Consider the following 16,133-nt stretch of genomic DNA (forward strand, 5'->3'; position numbering starts at 1 on the left):
TTAAGTGGCTTTTGCACTTATAATACGTTGTCAGAATGCAAAAAAACACTATCTTCGACAAGTTTATAGTTGATTTGTTCAATTTGGAACTTAGTCTTTATTTTTTCACTGAAAAGGCAAAATAGTTCTTCTGATAAGGAAAATAGTATTATTTCCCTGACTAAAAGTGGGTGTTCGACCCTCACTATTGCAGACTAGCTGCAAATTAGTCAATCAGTGGTTGTTAAGTTCCAGAAAAGACAAAATGTTTGTGATGAAAATAAGTTGAATGCTCGCCGTCGCCTTCTAACAGACTCTGACGCTCGACTTATGATGTCTAAAATGAGAAAAAATAGACCTTTAACGCCAAAAGATGCTTCTACACAAATAAATAAAGGCGTGAGTCCATGGACAGCTAGATGAGCGCTTAGTACGATTGAGTACATCGCAGCAGTGAAAAAAAAACAAACCACACTTTATCCGAGGAAATTGTTAAGGCTCGGCTAAAATTCGCATTGGAACATAAGAACTGGACAATAGAAGACTGGAAACGTGTTATCTGGTCGGACGAACCTAAATTTAATAGTTTTCAATCGGATGGAAAGCAATATTGTTGGCGGGGACCTGGTAACAACCTTTAAATTCATCATGTGAAGCAAACAGTGATACATTGAGGTGGCAAAGTACTGGCATGGGGTATTTCACGTATTCGCACGTTAAACCGTTGCACAAAATTTACGGGATTATGCTAAAGGAAGACTATTTGAGCATTTTGCAAACCTATCCTCAAAATTTTCTTGACCAGTGTGCGTACCGTCGGCGACAGCTTTATATGTAAAACACCATTTTAGTTCTTTCCGATATGAATCTCGATATTTCTATAGATTTATCATCAAATTCAATTTTAAACAATTTCAATTTTAAGAAGAAGTATTTTTCTTCATATCTTTGTTCCTGATGTACTCTTCACCAAATTGGAGGTTTCAATATCTCCACTAGAACTGCAAGCAACCAAAGTGATCAAAGTGTCCAAGGTTTTCTCACTAAGCTTTTAAGATTGCACACTGATAGTTATATTGTATAAAATAAATATTTTCTATTTCGACATGATCGATTGATTTGCTAATCTGCTATCAGTCAGTACTGCTATCGTGCTATCAGGCTGCTATCGTTGAACTCACAGATTTGTATTCTTCTCGAATAGTTCGCAACAATCTTGTTGTAGGAATATTTTTTGAACAGAGCAGCGGAATTTTACAAATAAGTTGCCAATTGATGCGCATTTTACGTTTATTATTGCAGTACACATTACATTACGTCCATTACACCTTCACCACTCTTTCTCATGAACTATATAATTTTCAAGGTTTCCTAGGTTATTCCAATAGCACTGGCGATACTTTTCGATTGGTTAAGATTGAACAATCACTTCAGATTTTCGTTTCTTCGTGTACATATACAGGGTGCGTTATGAAAGTAATGCGCATGGTTTCATTGTCACGTAACTACCTGTCGTAGCACGCTCGGACCTGTCTGAAAATTTGGGGCGGAGTCTCTCCTTTCCAACGCGCTCGGTCGCGTTGAGAGTCGCACACAAAACTTTATGGCGTACCGCTGTTCCAGCGAACGCTCCATCGCACCGTGACACAACAGAAAAAATGACTTCGCTCTACGACACGTCCTACCACTTCTATTGCTCAGAGCGAACTGAGACCGAGCGCGTTGGAAAGGAGAGACTCCGCCCCAAATTTTCAGACAGGTCCGAGCGTGCTACGAAACCATGCGCATTACTTTCATAACGCACCCTGTATATAATAGTCGCATTCACACACTCTCCTGGACACGGGCATCTCCCACCTTAAAAAGTACATATTCCTCATATATTCGTAGAGTAACTAATGCGTTATTTTGCACATGAAATTTGAAGCAATATTTTGGGCAAAAGCATACCATTTCTTAACTAGACCATATATGAACTATTGTGCCCAGCAGCATTCGCCGACACTACGTGGGTACACAAATAATTTTATTAACATTTCTTTTCCAAATGTTCATTAACCAATACATTTTCCCGACCATTTGAAAGAAGAATACGTTATCAGGATATAATTTAATCCGTATCTGTACATAATTATACCCATTATACTTTTACGCTTTATACGCGTTACTCATAGAATTGTTTGGTATATTAAGTTCGTTTACAAGAATGTAACGACCATATATTCTTGATTAGGATCAATAGCCGATTCGATCTGGCCAAGTCCGTACGTCTGCCTCTCCGTCGGGAAGACCGTCGAGATCTCAGGAATGTAGATTCCAGAGATGTAGACACAGCGCAAGTTGTTTTCCTGAAACTGAAACGATTTTTTTTTTGTTTTTTAAATTTTTTATATTTTTATTCTTTGACTTGCCAAAATCTACCGGTGTACCAAAAGCACATTGACCATTGCTCTTCTAACGCCTACAATCCGCAATTCCACTTGCTGAGTAACGGGTATCTGATAGTCGGGGGAACTCGACTTGAAAATGCCAGGTAGTCCACACTGTTTCATTTCGCACCAATATCTGCTTTGGCCTCAAAAACCCTCAAACAAAGTTAAGAGTTACATTCTTTGCCTAGAAAATAGAGCATTGACCGACGTGTTTCAGTTTTAGACTGCACAAGTTTGCCCTTGCAATGGTGCGGTGCTTGCATCTAGATCTACAAGCAAAATCTGAAGTACCTCTCCTTAACACAACATTTTTTTTTTTGCCATGTGCAGCTCAGATATTTAAGATCTTCAAGCCCGTTTCCCAATTATCCTATTAGAATAGTGCTTACCATTGGAACTTACAACATCTTTCGTTGTTTTAGTTTTGACCTTAAACCGAGCTGTAAATGTAAAAATTAATATAATTTTAATTGAGTTGCTATTGATTAATAATTCGTCAGTAATAGCTCTTATTGCAATCCCATAGGTCAATTATCTGCTTCAGAAATTGAATCGTATTCGGCGCACTTAAAGCTTCTAAACTGTTAGTATTTAGTGTTATTCTTTGGTGTATTCAAAGATTAAAATAAACGTAGAATTCAGATAGAAAATATAAATTTTCAAGCCACTTCCTGGTGTATTATCTTTACACCATGTTAATTTTTTAAATTTTTAATTATTTAAGTTAATTTTTCAGCGGTGGTTCTTTTTTTGCGAACAAGCACTAGAGCCCAAGAGCAATGTTATGTACTCGTCAATTGGTACCTCTACAATAATTAAATATCAGATAAAGTAACATATAAGTTGCGCGTGCAGCTCCAAATGTTCTTATCCAAACATTTGTGGTGTTAACTCTTCCACCTTCAAAAACGAACATCCCTGTTCGTTCTGGTCGGGTACGTTGATTATGGTAGGAGTTTCGGCAATGTTGATCTTTCCCCTCTTCTTGATCGTCATTCGGATTAGGTCCAAGATGATAATGATGGTAATAACGCCTCCAAAACATATGTCGACAAGGTGTGATGTCGTCTTCAGTAAACTTATCGTCTTGATGTTTTTGGCATTTAATTCTTTCAATGATAATTCTTTCCAATGATAATTTCTCTTCGACTTGGGTTATGGCCACTTCAGTTTGCAAGATTGCTGGCATTGGCTTGGCGTAGACTCCATGTTTTGCTTCGAATTTTTGACTCTTTGCTTCTATGGTGGAACTGTTGTAGGTTACGAGGAACGTACCGTTGAGGTTGGTGGTCGTCCCGTCAATATTTATTGTGCCCGAGAAGCTGTTGAATTTGTTGGCATTTGGCATTTGATCTGTTTCTAGTACCTTCTTTATCTGTCTAGTTTCCTCATCGCCTAATATCAGAGGACTGGTTATTTCAGCTTTTGCCCATTGTACTACATGGTTGAGATTCAGCATTTCTTCCTTTAGCATTTGGGTCTGGAACATAATGGTGGTGCTTATGTCTCTTTGTGCATTTCCCTCATATTTTGACTGTTGGTAATGCTATTGATAACCTGAGTAATGTTATGTTTAAAATGACTTGGTTATTATTTTTTGTCAATACTCCGTTAATCTCCTCCTGTAATTTATCGAAATCCCTGCTATCTGGAGATCCGGCTAACCATTTCCATGCGCTACCTAACATTTCGATGTGCCTTTTCTTCTTATTCTTAACTCTTAGATTGTCGATTAATGTTTGGGAATTCTTAACTTCCTCCATGATAAACGGTAATATTGGGTCATATGATTTTAGTTTGATGTTTGCTTGAAAAATCAGTTTTCTGATTTCGGATTTCCTAAGGGGAATCTCATGGAAACCGCTTTTTAAATCTATAACGGAAAAGAACCTGTGTTTTCCTAACTGTGCAAGGACAAAATTAATGTCTGGGATCGGGTACCTATCGGGAACGGTGGCCATATTCAACTTCCTATAATCAATCACCATTCTGAATTTTTTTTGCCCCGATGCATCTACCTTCTTAGGTACGATCCATATCGGAGAGTTGTAGGGTGATCTTGATGGTCTTATGACTCCATTTTCGAGTAGCTCCTGTATTTGTTTCCCTACTTCTTTCCTGCGTGCTTCTCGATAGTGTCTTGAATAGATAGGGTCGGTGTTAGTACTTCTAATCGTTGCTACCACTATTGTTGTAAACGTTAATCTTTCGTTTGGGTCACTGAACAGTTTTGGGAATTCTGAGCAGATCTTTTTCATAATCTGTTTTTGAGTGTTATTGGCGTGTTCTAGTAGGATATTGTTTACTTCTCGTGAGGGTTGTTGATTTAATTTAATTTTTAGTTTGTTTGCTAACATTATGAATCCTTGTCTTGAAAATATGTCTATTCCTATTTCTCTAATTGTGTCCTTTCCTATCAGCGCCTCAAAGGACTCGAGTGCTGGCAAGAGAAAAAATTTGAGGTTACTGTTTTTGAATCCGAACGGGTTGGCTATTAAGTGGTAAGTCACTAAAACGGTGCCACCAACAGATCTTACATGGAAAGGTTTTTAATTTTTTTTTTTTGATTTATTGCATATTTTGGGTGCATGTAATATTTATTGAAGCCTGTGTCTATCAGTATTTTGATCATTCCTCACCCACCGATTCTACAGTTTATGTACGGTAAGGATGAGGATGTTACTCTAAAAAATTAAGATCAACGAAGTCGGATTCCAATGGTTCGTTGTTGTCTAGCTCTTGTTCTTGATTATATTCTTGTGCCTCACTATATTCGGAAGCTGATGCTCCCTCAATTTCAGACACATATTGTTCTGCGTTTTCAGGTATTTCTGTTCGTCCTCAGTTGTCACATGGAAGTTCATTTGTCTTTTGTCAGTCTGTCCAAATGTCTGCTGTGCCAATGGTCTTTTAGTTATTTAATTATTTTTAATTAATGAGTTTGCTTTATTTTCATAACATTTTTATAATATTTTTGCTTAAAGCTAGCTTAAATGTACTTTAAGATTTTAAGGCATCTTTACAACTGAAAAATTTTAAATTATATTTAATATTACAATTTATTGATTCAACATGATTTAAGCAAGGAAAAAGTGGTACAAAAAAACTTCAGCAGATGAACTTAGAACTATTATTTAACTAACTTAGTTGATAAGAGCCAAAACTTCAGTAAAACTAACTTGGGCTAGTGAGTGAAGGATCTGCTCGCACTTGATTGTGTATAATAGATGTTAATTTAAAATTAAATTTATTTTTGCTTTATCGTGCAATTTACTAGTTGAAAAAAAAGGGAAGATTGCGGATTATTTTTAAAATCTTATTTTGAGTGGTTTGCAATTTTTTAATATGAGTATGCGAACAATTTCCCCAAATCTCAGAACCGTAAAGAATAGTGGGTAGGAAAACTTGTTTGTAAATTAGTAATTTGTTTTTAAAGGATAGCTTAAAGTTCCAATTTGTAAACGGATATAATATGCGAATGGTCTTATTTATATTGTAAACTGTTTTATTAATATATTCCTTGAAGATAATCTTTTTATCAAGGTGTATACCAAGGTACTTAACGGAGTTTTTCCAAGAAATATTAATATTGTCAATAACAAGATCACGATTAGGTAGGAATTTATTAGCACGTTTTTTTGTAAAAAAAATTCCTTTTGTTTTGTTGGCATTTAATTTAATTTCCATTTAGTTAAATAATCAGATATTTCATTAAGTTGTAATAATTGTAATATATTTTAAATGTCAGAAGAAGAGCCAGTACAGAGTAAGGCCGTGTCATCTGCAAACATGAAAGTACGACAATTGACGAATGTCGGTATGTCATACATGTAAACATTAAAAAGAGTAGGCGCGAGCACTGAACCTTGGGGGACTCCAGCTCGAACCAATTTCATTTTGGAGTTTTGGTCTCTTAGTCATGGTGTCATTAAAAGGTGTGTTCATGCGTCTTGTCTGCATACTTTGATCTATATCCATTGGTTCCGGCCGCGCTTGGGGCTTTGGTGCCGATGGGCGTGGAGGGGGTGCCGAGTGGTTTCCCTGTGGTTGGTTACTACTTCTGTAATATTGCTGTTGTTGCTGTGGTGGGTTATAAGCCCATCGAGGAGTTTGTGGCATATAGGCCCATTGGGGAAAGAACTGTTGCCTAGATGTTTGAGAGTTTGGTTGTATGTTTCGTCTTGGCAAGGGTGGTGCTGGTCCAGGAGGATCGTTGAATTTTCTCGAATTGGCCTGATTATTATTGGCGTAATTGATTCTGAAATTTTGATTTTCTAACTTCTCACATAACTGGAGAGCCGATGGTAAGTCATCTGGATCCCAATAATCTTGCTAAATCGCCGTTGAGACCTCTAACAAAGGTGTCCAATGCCTTGCCTCGATAAGATTTAGCAAAAAGATCCATTGATCCATTGAATTTCCATACAGGTAATTTTATTCAAAATTAGCTACAAGTGAGTTGATAGACGCGTTAATAAAATTCTGATACCGTCTGGTTGCCCTGTATTAGAGACGTCGTTTGGTACTCGAGTGTAGTGACATCTCGTTTGTCAGCGTAATGAGTCGGCAAGCATTTCGAGATAGCCGTCCAGTCTAAGGGGGTTTGATATGATTCTAAAACCGATCCCGATTCCCACGATCTTGTTCCTGATGACGTTAAGAATCCAGAACTGAATTCTCCTGCTTGTCCTGAAAACTCCCTAAGGCACTTTACTACATCTGGAATTCTGTCCAGTTTGTTTATGTTATTCCCCTCGATGTTTACTGGTTGGTCTACTAATTGAGGGACCCCTGGGCTTAACTTATCTACTATCATTCTCAGTACCATTACCCGTATTTCGTCCTGCAGACCAGCCATATTGATGGGAAGGACTTGATTCTGCTGCTGGTTTGCAGATGCGTTTAAAATGGGGGGTCTTACAAGGTTATTTGGATTAGCCATTTTTTCTTTTTAAATTTTAGTTCGGCAGTAGCAAAAATAAGTGAGCGGAATTGGCAAAAATTAATAAATAATGATACTGTAGATTGCAATTGCTTTGCAGTATGATAATGATTTTTATAAGTTCTTTCAAAAAAATGTACTATTTGTAATTTCTGTTAATTGTTTTTAATTAAAAAAACTTTGATTTCTTAAGAAGTTTTTTTCCTAAAAATGCTTTATTTTAACAATTATTTCTTTTTAAAATGATTTTTTTCTAATTTTTATTTTAATTTTTATTTCAGTTTTCTTAGATATCTTTATTTAAATTAATATTTAAGAATTAATATTTGAATTCATTTACTTTACTAGAATTTATTTTAACTTTTTACTTCAATTTCAGTATTTCTAAAAACGCTTGCTTTTAATTATTTAGAATTGACTTTTTTTCTTATTTTTATTTTTTGTTTTATTCCTGTTGTTTTAGAATTTCAATTGTTTAATTTGATTATCTATTTCTTTCTCGATTTGTTTTACTTAATACTTAATACTACTTACATTATAAAAATACATCCTGGACTGGCTGGCAGGTAGTTTTCCTTTTCGCTGATCTACTGGGGTACCTCTTCCAGCACCATCGAACCAGTTGTCTGCGACCAACGTCTGCAGACCGATGTAAGTGAGTTCGCTTGCTTCTTGGACTTGATTGTTTCGCTGGAGCAGCCAATTGGGTGCGTTTATCAGCGGCAGTTAGTTTTAATCCTTGGCAGCCAAATGGGTGCACTTATGGGATTTTTTTTCGGTTTTTCAGTTCACTACGGATATGATGAAAAACTTTTTTCGAACGTGATTACAATAACCAGGGCAGCTAATCGGGTGCACTTACAAGTTGCGCGTACTTCGCGTTGTTTAACTTGACTTTAGTACCGCGCACAAGCCCTTCTTAACGTTGGGCGCCAGTTAACTCATATAAAGTTCCAATTAATAAAAAAATATATTTCTTTATGTGGTGTTGTGACCATAAGGTCTTTATTCATTGATTGCAAAAACAGAACTAATTTTAGTTTCACAAATTTGTCCCTACCTAACTTCGCCTGCCCACCTATGCTGCTGACGTCGGTGCTGCTCTGCTCACGGAAGTTGGGCAGACGCTACGTCTGCACATTTATGTTGTGCAGGTACAGCGTTTGTTCCGCAACCGGACGCCCGTGCGACCCCACGAGTGTTACGTAAGCGGATACGCGAGTCACCTGACAATTAATTTATTTAATAAAATTGGAATAGGTCAAATACGATTACATAACAAACTATTGACAGACAATCTAGGGGAATTGAGATCGTATTGCGAAGGGGAAGGAATCTGAGCTCATGCTGAGCTCATGGGGCAGTGAGGACTGATGTCCTACGAATGGTACAAAATAAATTATTTTTCAAGTTCTTCGCTAACAGAGCTTGATGTTGCCCCGTGTCGATTGTGGCTTCCCCACCAATAGTCACCGCTGCGGAAAACTGCTGCTTAATTTGCCAGTTGGCTTAGAGAGGTATCACCTTGCGACCGCCGCTGGCCTCTTTGCCGCACATCCGGTAGAACAGCAATTGCTAATTTCGGCAACCTCTGGGTGGTGTCCACTGGTCCTGGATCTGTGTCCCATGTTACCTTCTGCATGTGACAGGTGCTGTAACTGGGGCTTTGTTTCGGAATTCCGTATACTCTTTTGAAAACGCTACCCGTTGTGCAGCTTCTTGTACTCGTCTGCCTCATCACAGTCTGCATCTCGACCATGTAGTCCTTCCTTTTTTGCAAATTTGGCAAAGAACCCATTGGGCATGACGTAGAAGCTCCCTATGAACTCAGCCCAAGTCCTCCATTTTGAAGCTTTTCCCTGTATTAATTCCGGCAGCGCTTGGACAATCATGTTTAGGTCCAATCCGCATGTGTTGACGAACCATGCGAACTCCACTTGCTCCAAGAATTCGAGGTGTTTTTCTCCTCCAACAAGGCGGAAGGACCATTTCCTGAATTGTTTTGCGATCTAGTGTTACCAGACTGGCTCTGGTTGGGTCTAGGACTCTCCTTCTCTCTCCTGCTGAAGGAAGGAAGGTCCTGAAAAGTATGATTATATAAAGTAAATATATAGTTGATACCATTGATCCTGACAATAGCCGAGTCGATCTGGGCATGTCCCTCCGTCCATCTGTCTGTCCGTCCGTAAGAACGTCGAGATCTCAGGAACTTATAAAGCTAGAAAGTTGAGATTAGGCATGCAGATTCCAGAGACATAGACGCAGCGAAATTTTGTTTTATTATTGTTTTTTTTTATTTAATTTTACTTATTATTATTTTACTATTTATCTTGACAATATGTATTGACACTTTCAGGCTTTTTTTCAGATTGGTTAGCCTTCGATACATACAATAGCTTCACTTGCAATGGGTAGAATACTAAAAGCATTTGCTTTTGTCATATAAATATTTAATTTGTTGTGAATTGTTTAATTGTGTATAGCTTTATTTGCAAGATATTAATTTCACTGCTTTATATTAGATTTGCGAACGAGTTAATCGACAAGGCTGGCAGGTAGTGCATGATGAATTTGATCGCATGGGACCTTATGCTTACAAGGGAACTCAGTGGGTGTCCTACGATAGCCCATATATGGTCCGGAAAAAGGCATATCTGGCGAGGTCATTGAACCTGGGCGGCGGAATGGTGTGGGCCCTCGATCTGGATGACTTTCGCAATCGGTGTGGAAATGGCGTACATCCTCTGCTAAGTGAAATTCATAAAGTGCTTAAGGATACTCCTAGTTCATTGGATAAACCGGGTAACTTAAATCGTAAACAATTAAATTTACCCTTTCTCAGTGTCATTGTCACTAAATTCTTGTAGCTGGTCTAGTTCCTATTGAATCGAAACCTATAGAGTACCCAGGCGTGGATGGAATGAAACCTGAGTCTGGAGGAGAGGATACGGAGATGCAGTCCATTGAATCAGTGATGCAGTCCACCAATGATAAAGATGAAGAACATGAACTCTTAGAGCCTCTACATGAAGTCGACCCAAACAACGTTAGTGAGGAGGAGCACATAGAAGCTTCTGATATGTCTACGGATTTTAAGATCGTTTGCTACTTTACCAACTGGGCGTGGTACCGCCAAGGTGGTGGTAAGTTCCTGCCGGAGGATATTGATGCAGATCTGTGCACTCACATAATTTATGGCTTCGCCGTGTTGAGTCGGGAAAAGCTGACGATTCAACCTCATGACTCTTGGGCTGACTTAGATAACAAATTTTATGAGCGCATTGTAGCCTACCGAAAAAAAGGCGTTAAGGTAACTGTGGCAATTGGCGGTTGGAATGATTCTGCTGGCGATAAGTACTCCCGACTAGTAACGAATCCAGAGGCAAGATCTCGGTTCGTCCGAAATATCCTGAAATTTATAGAGGAATATAATTTCGACGGGTTGGATCTGGATTGGGAGTATCCCGTTTGCTGGCAAGTGGATTGCAAAAAAGGGAGTGCAGACGAGAGGACTGGATTCACAGCTTTGGTGCGGGAGCTTTTTTATGCCTTCCAGCCCAAGGGGTTAATTCTGTCGGCTGCCGTGTCCCCTAACAAGAAGGTCATCGATGCTGGATACGAAGTTGCAGAGCTTTCTTATTACTTTTCTTGGATATCTGTGATGGCGTATGATTACCATGGTCAGTGGGATAAGAAGACTGGTCACGTAGCTCCAATGTACGCCCACCCTGAAGGAACAGTAAATTTTAACGCCAATTTTTCGATGAACTACTGGATATCGAAGGGAGCTGACAGGCGAAAGTTAGTAATGGGAATGCCTTTATACGGCCAGTCATTCTCTCTGGCTGAGACTAGTAACCACCAATTAAATGCTCCCACCTATGGCGGTGGTGAAGCTGGAGAGGCTACAAGAGCCAGAGGATTTTTGGCATACTATGAAATATGTTTAAAAATCCGACATCATAGGTGGAACGTTGTCAGGGATACCAAGGGACGTATGGGACCCTTCGCATATCATGGGGATCAGTGGGTTTCCTTCGATGATGCACCCATGATCCGGCATAAAAGCGAGTACATCAAGGCAATGGGTCTAGGTGGAGCTATGATATGGGCCCTAGATTTGGACGACTTCAAAAATGTCTGCGGATGCGAAACATATCCCTTGCTAAAAGCTATAAATCGCGTTCTCAGAGGTTTCGGGGGTCCACATTCAAAGTGTTGGCTTGAACAACGCAAAAACACAATGAGTAAGAAACTTTAAGTATATTTCAAGAAACAAGGCTAATTTCATACAATTTCCGCAGAGCCAAACGACGACTCCTTCAGGTCCACCATAAATGCACAACCTGGACCAAATCTTCATTCTGGTACGCAAAATTTATCCTTAAATGTTATGTCCATCAAATGCCGCAGCAAAAACTATTTGCCTCACGAACGCGATTGCACTAAGTACTATATATGCGACAATGGAACGCACGAGGAGCGAAGGTATGTATTATAACTGCGAAGAACATTTGTTGTAACATTGGAAACATTAATTCGGGAAAAATAACACGCAAAAGCTGTACAAGATTGTTTTAAAACGTTAGAAAGTCCACAAACCGCCCAAAACTGCCACGCCGCACCTTTTAAAAAATGTTCAAGTTTTGTTTTATTATTTGCTAACAATCACCAAAATTTACGATAACAAAGGGAGATCCTCGTATCGGCAAGAACGCAAAAGTCCCCACACTAAGCATCATTCCAGCAGACGAGACAACATGCAGAAAGGCAAGAAGGAATACAGGAGCCACCATCCATTACATCAGGAACCAGTCCACTGGTTCAAGTATTGGAGGCAGTAAGCTCATAAGAATAGAGTAATGTTTACCGAGAAATGCAAATTACTGAAGGACTTTTTATGAAATGCTTTTTGCGTCTGTAGTACCACCCGGATAATAGCGATCGGTATATAGCGGAAGCGGAAGGGTATATTTCGAGATATTCTCTTCTGAGCCCTGAGCTACTATTAATATTGCATAGGCAAAACTAGTAAGCTGGTGATCTAGTTATCTGCTTATAACTATTTGTCTATTGTTCTTCTTTTATATTATTATTTATATTATTATTTACCAAGTTTTCATCGTCATGATGAAACCTTTCCGCGCAGTACCTAATTCTTCTATTGCCTTTTTTGTCTTTGTTGGATTTGGAGGCTGTGTGTAAATCAGTGTGGATCTGTCTTATGAATGTTCGTATGAATGATATGAATGAAGTGTGTGAGTTAGGATAAGTGAATGAAGTTCTTCTTTTAAGTATTTCTTCGTTACTTTACAGATTGAAAATGTGGATGATGTTAAATGTCTCTTTTGCTTTGCACCTAGTTAGGTTTCAAGGAGGATATTTATAAATAAATAAATAATTAATACTCAAACTATACTCAAATAATAATAAAGTGAGCTGAAAAAGTCGATGACTAGGGCTATGTCCAAGCATTTTATTTGTATGTATGATTTTTGACGTTGTGCAGTTTTCTGTCTTATACCTCGGTGTAAGTTTCTTTGTTTTTTTAATCTATTTTGAAAAATAACTCTTTCGGTTGGTGTACATTGTATCGATTGCTTTTTGGTCGTATTTAAATAGTCTATATCGGTTGTTCACGTCATTTCTATGTCTTTTGGTAAGCTCAAAATTACTTCTGAAAAATATGTCTATAGGACTTTCTTTTCTTACTGAGAACATTGAATAAATATATTACTAAACATCTTGTGAATAAAGTCTTACCACATAATTTCAGTTAATATTAAATGTGACGTGTACAGATTTTTTTCTAAACTTAAACATCATGGCAGCTGAATGTAAGGCTCCTTCGTTATAAATTATTATTCATTTCAGCATATCGTACGGTATTGCCATGTCCCTTGGCGGATTTTTAATATCTCTGTATGCTCTGGAATCTAGAATTTTAGCTGCGGAATATATTTTGATCCGTCTAAGACAATTTATTTTATTATAAAATATGTCTATGTGAACTATTTTTCCTGGTTAAATTTGAATGTCAGTTGGCTGGAATTGTTTTCTAAATTTGTATGCTGTTAATACCTTTAGATCCCTGTGAGCCCTTTTATGTTCAAAGGTGATTATGCCATTTCTTTTAAGTTCTGAACTCACTTTGTATATTTTTTTTTTGTGCGAGCCTCGTTTTTTGGCGTTTTTAAAAGTTGGAGTTCTTTTTAAAGTTTTAGTCTACCAAAAGAAACTGTACCTCATTTTTATACAGTAAAAGTTAGAAAAAAGCGTTTTCGGCTCTATGATGTCTTATAATCTTCATCCGGCAGAGTCCATCTAGCAAAGCCCATTCATATGAAAGCCGCTAAAATCGCTAAATGCTTAAAGTTTGGAATCAAACATACTGACTCTGGTAATGCATACATTTAGAACTATCACCCTCAAGCTTAAAGTATTCCCTACGGAGGGCCTATCCAAAACCCATAAAAACAGAGCCCCAAATGAATTAATTTTTGCATAAAAAAATACTGTATTTTTCATTTCATTAAACGTTTTCTTTATAGTGTAAGGAAAACAATTTATTTTAAAATCATAACTCGATTTAAGTTTGTAATCAATCAATGTAACTATAACATATCTTGTTTTTATCGATTTATTTTTTTTTTAGCTGCCCTGAAGGACTTCAATGGAATAAAAACTTCTGCGACTGGCCTAACAATGTCCAATGCCCGTTGCGATCGGACCAGATAACTCAGAAGCCACCGATCCATAGCTCCAATCCTACAAACGCCATCACAGAGCCCCTAACTACCAATAATGCATACAAAGTAGTCTGTTACTTTACGAACTGGGCATGGTACCGCCCATCCCAGGGCAAGTATGTGCCTGAAGATATAGACGCAAACTTGTGCACCCACATCATATACAGCTTCGCGGTGCTCGATAGCAACTCGTTAACCATTGAGACGGATGACTCCTGGACGGATATTGACAACCGTTTTTATGAGCGGGTTGTAAAATACAAAAAAAGAGGTATTCGAGTCATGTTAGCCATCGGTGGGTGGAATGACTCTATGGGCAACAAGTACTCGCGCCTTGTACTCGATTCACAGTCCAGGAAGCGCTTTGTAGCAAGTGTGATAAGTTTTGTAGAACAATACGGTTTTGAGGGTCTTGACCTCGCCTGGGAATTCCCAGTGTGTTGGCAAGTGGACTGTGACAAAGGTAATCCCACGGAAAAGGAAGGATTTGTTGCTCTTGTCAAGGAACTGTCGCAAGCCTTTAAGGCAAAAGGCCTTATTCTTTCGGCAGCAGTCTCGCCCAGTAAAATGGTTATTGATGCCGGATACAAAGTGTCTGAACTCTCTCCACACTTTGACTGGCTGGCCGTCATGACATACGACTTTCACGGTCATTGGGTTATGCGGACGGGCCATGCATCCCCGCTCTTCCACAAAGTGGGTGACGCAGACCTATATCTTAACGGAAACTTCAGTATTCACTATTGGTTGGCACGAGGTATTCCTAGGGAAAAGCTGGTTATGGGAATGCCAATGTACGGTCAGACGTTCACGTTGGCTGACCCAAATCGCCGGTCACTAAATGATAAAACAGTGGGTCCGGGGAAGGCAGGAACCTTAACTCGAGCAAATGGATTTTTAGCATACTATGAAATCTGCGAAAAGGTCGGCAACGGTGACTGGGAAGTGGTGAGGGATGAAGAAGGAATATTCGGAACCTATGCATACAGTGGCAACCAGTGGATATCATACGATGATGTAAGAACTATTCGAAGAAAAGCTCAGTTTATTAAGAGCTTGCAGCTAGGTGGTGGCATGATTTGGGCTCTCGATTTAGACGACTTTCGTGGAATTTGTGGCTGCGGCAAGCACCCATTACTTCGGACTCTTAATCAGGAGCTGCTAGGACTTCCTGGACAAAAAGCTAAGGACTGCACTTAATAATTTTTGCACAATAGCCTAGCTTGCAATCTATTTTAATTTATTTTATAAAACTACATATTTACCAATTAAACTATTTAAATAAAGTGTTTTCACAGTTTTGAAACATTTAAAATGGATGGGCATTAATCAAAACATTAAGCTAAAGTGCAATTTTTTTAAGAAAACAAATGCGAATGCCCTAAATACGTAAGAAATATGAAATATAATAATAAATAATTTATAAAATTTGGTTTTAAGCATTTACTTCGCTTTTCCTAGCTTTATAGAGCATCCATCCATCAAAGATTTTTCCAAATATTAGTGAAAGGTTTTTGTTTTACAAAGAGACCCATATTCGGGGCTTGAACATAAACGGATGGTAAGGTTTCAGTTTCGAAGCAGTGTTAAAAAATATATCGGGATTGTCTCAAGATTCACTTCCGAAAGATTTATACGGAATCGAATATTCCCCTGTTACTATTACCCGTTACCTTATTCAATAGGCGTATTTCCACTCGAAAATTTTTTTAAAAACTTGCGTTATCGTTTAATAGAAATTAAATTTTTATAAAATTCCTCGCTGTTTAATGTTCATTACTGTCTCAAATTATAAATTAGAATCTTATTTGATTTATAAATACTACATTTTATATAGGCATAAACTTTAAAATAGCAACAAAATTCAGCCCATGATAACATATTCCTAAAGTTTAAGGAAAAAAACGTGGACATAGCGAATGGGTTTGTTTGAGCCGATATGGCGAAAGGCGAAAGAAAGCGCTATAACAGCATAGGAACATGAGACCAGCCATTAGGCGTCCTTGGAAATAATAGTGGCATTCGGTGGCC

The 16,133-nt window shown here is 38.2% G+C and overlaps 1 protein-coding gene across 5 annotated transcripts in view; it reads left to right on the plus strand.

Moving 5' to 3' along the window:
• LOC6548607 (probable chitinase 10) overlaps positions 1-15,355 on the plus strand; it is a 35,343-nt gene extending 19,988 nt beyond the window's left edge. For all 5 annotated transcript variants that reach the window (XM_026982872.1, XM_026982871.1, XM_026982873.1 and 2 more), the window contains 4 exons: positions 9,876-10,155; positions 10,221-11,600; positions 11,658-11,841; positions 14,009-15,355. In XM_026982872.1, the coding sequence (XP_026838673.1) occupies positions 9,876-10,155; positions 10,221-11,600; positions 11,658-11,841; positions 14,009-15,302 (3,138 nt within the window). In that variant the 3' untranslated portion in view covers positions 15,303-15,355. The remainder of the gene's footprint in view (positions 1-9,875; positions 10,156-10,220; positions 11,601-11,657; positions 11,842-14,008) is intronic.
• Positions 15,356-16,133: the final 778 nt, after the last annotated feature.

Source organism: Drosophila erecta, unplaced genomic scaffold (assembly GCF_003286155.1).
Source record: "Drosophila erecta strain 14021-0224.00,06,07 unplaced genomic scaffold, DereRS2 tig00000246-arrow-arrow-pilon, whole genome shotgun sequence".
Classification (NCBI taxonomy): domain Eukaryota; kingdom Metazoa; phylum Arthropoda; class Insecta; order Diptera; family Drosophilidae; genus Drosophila; species Drosophila erecta.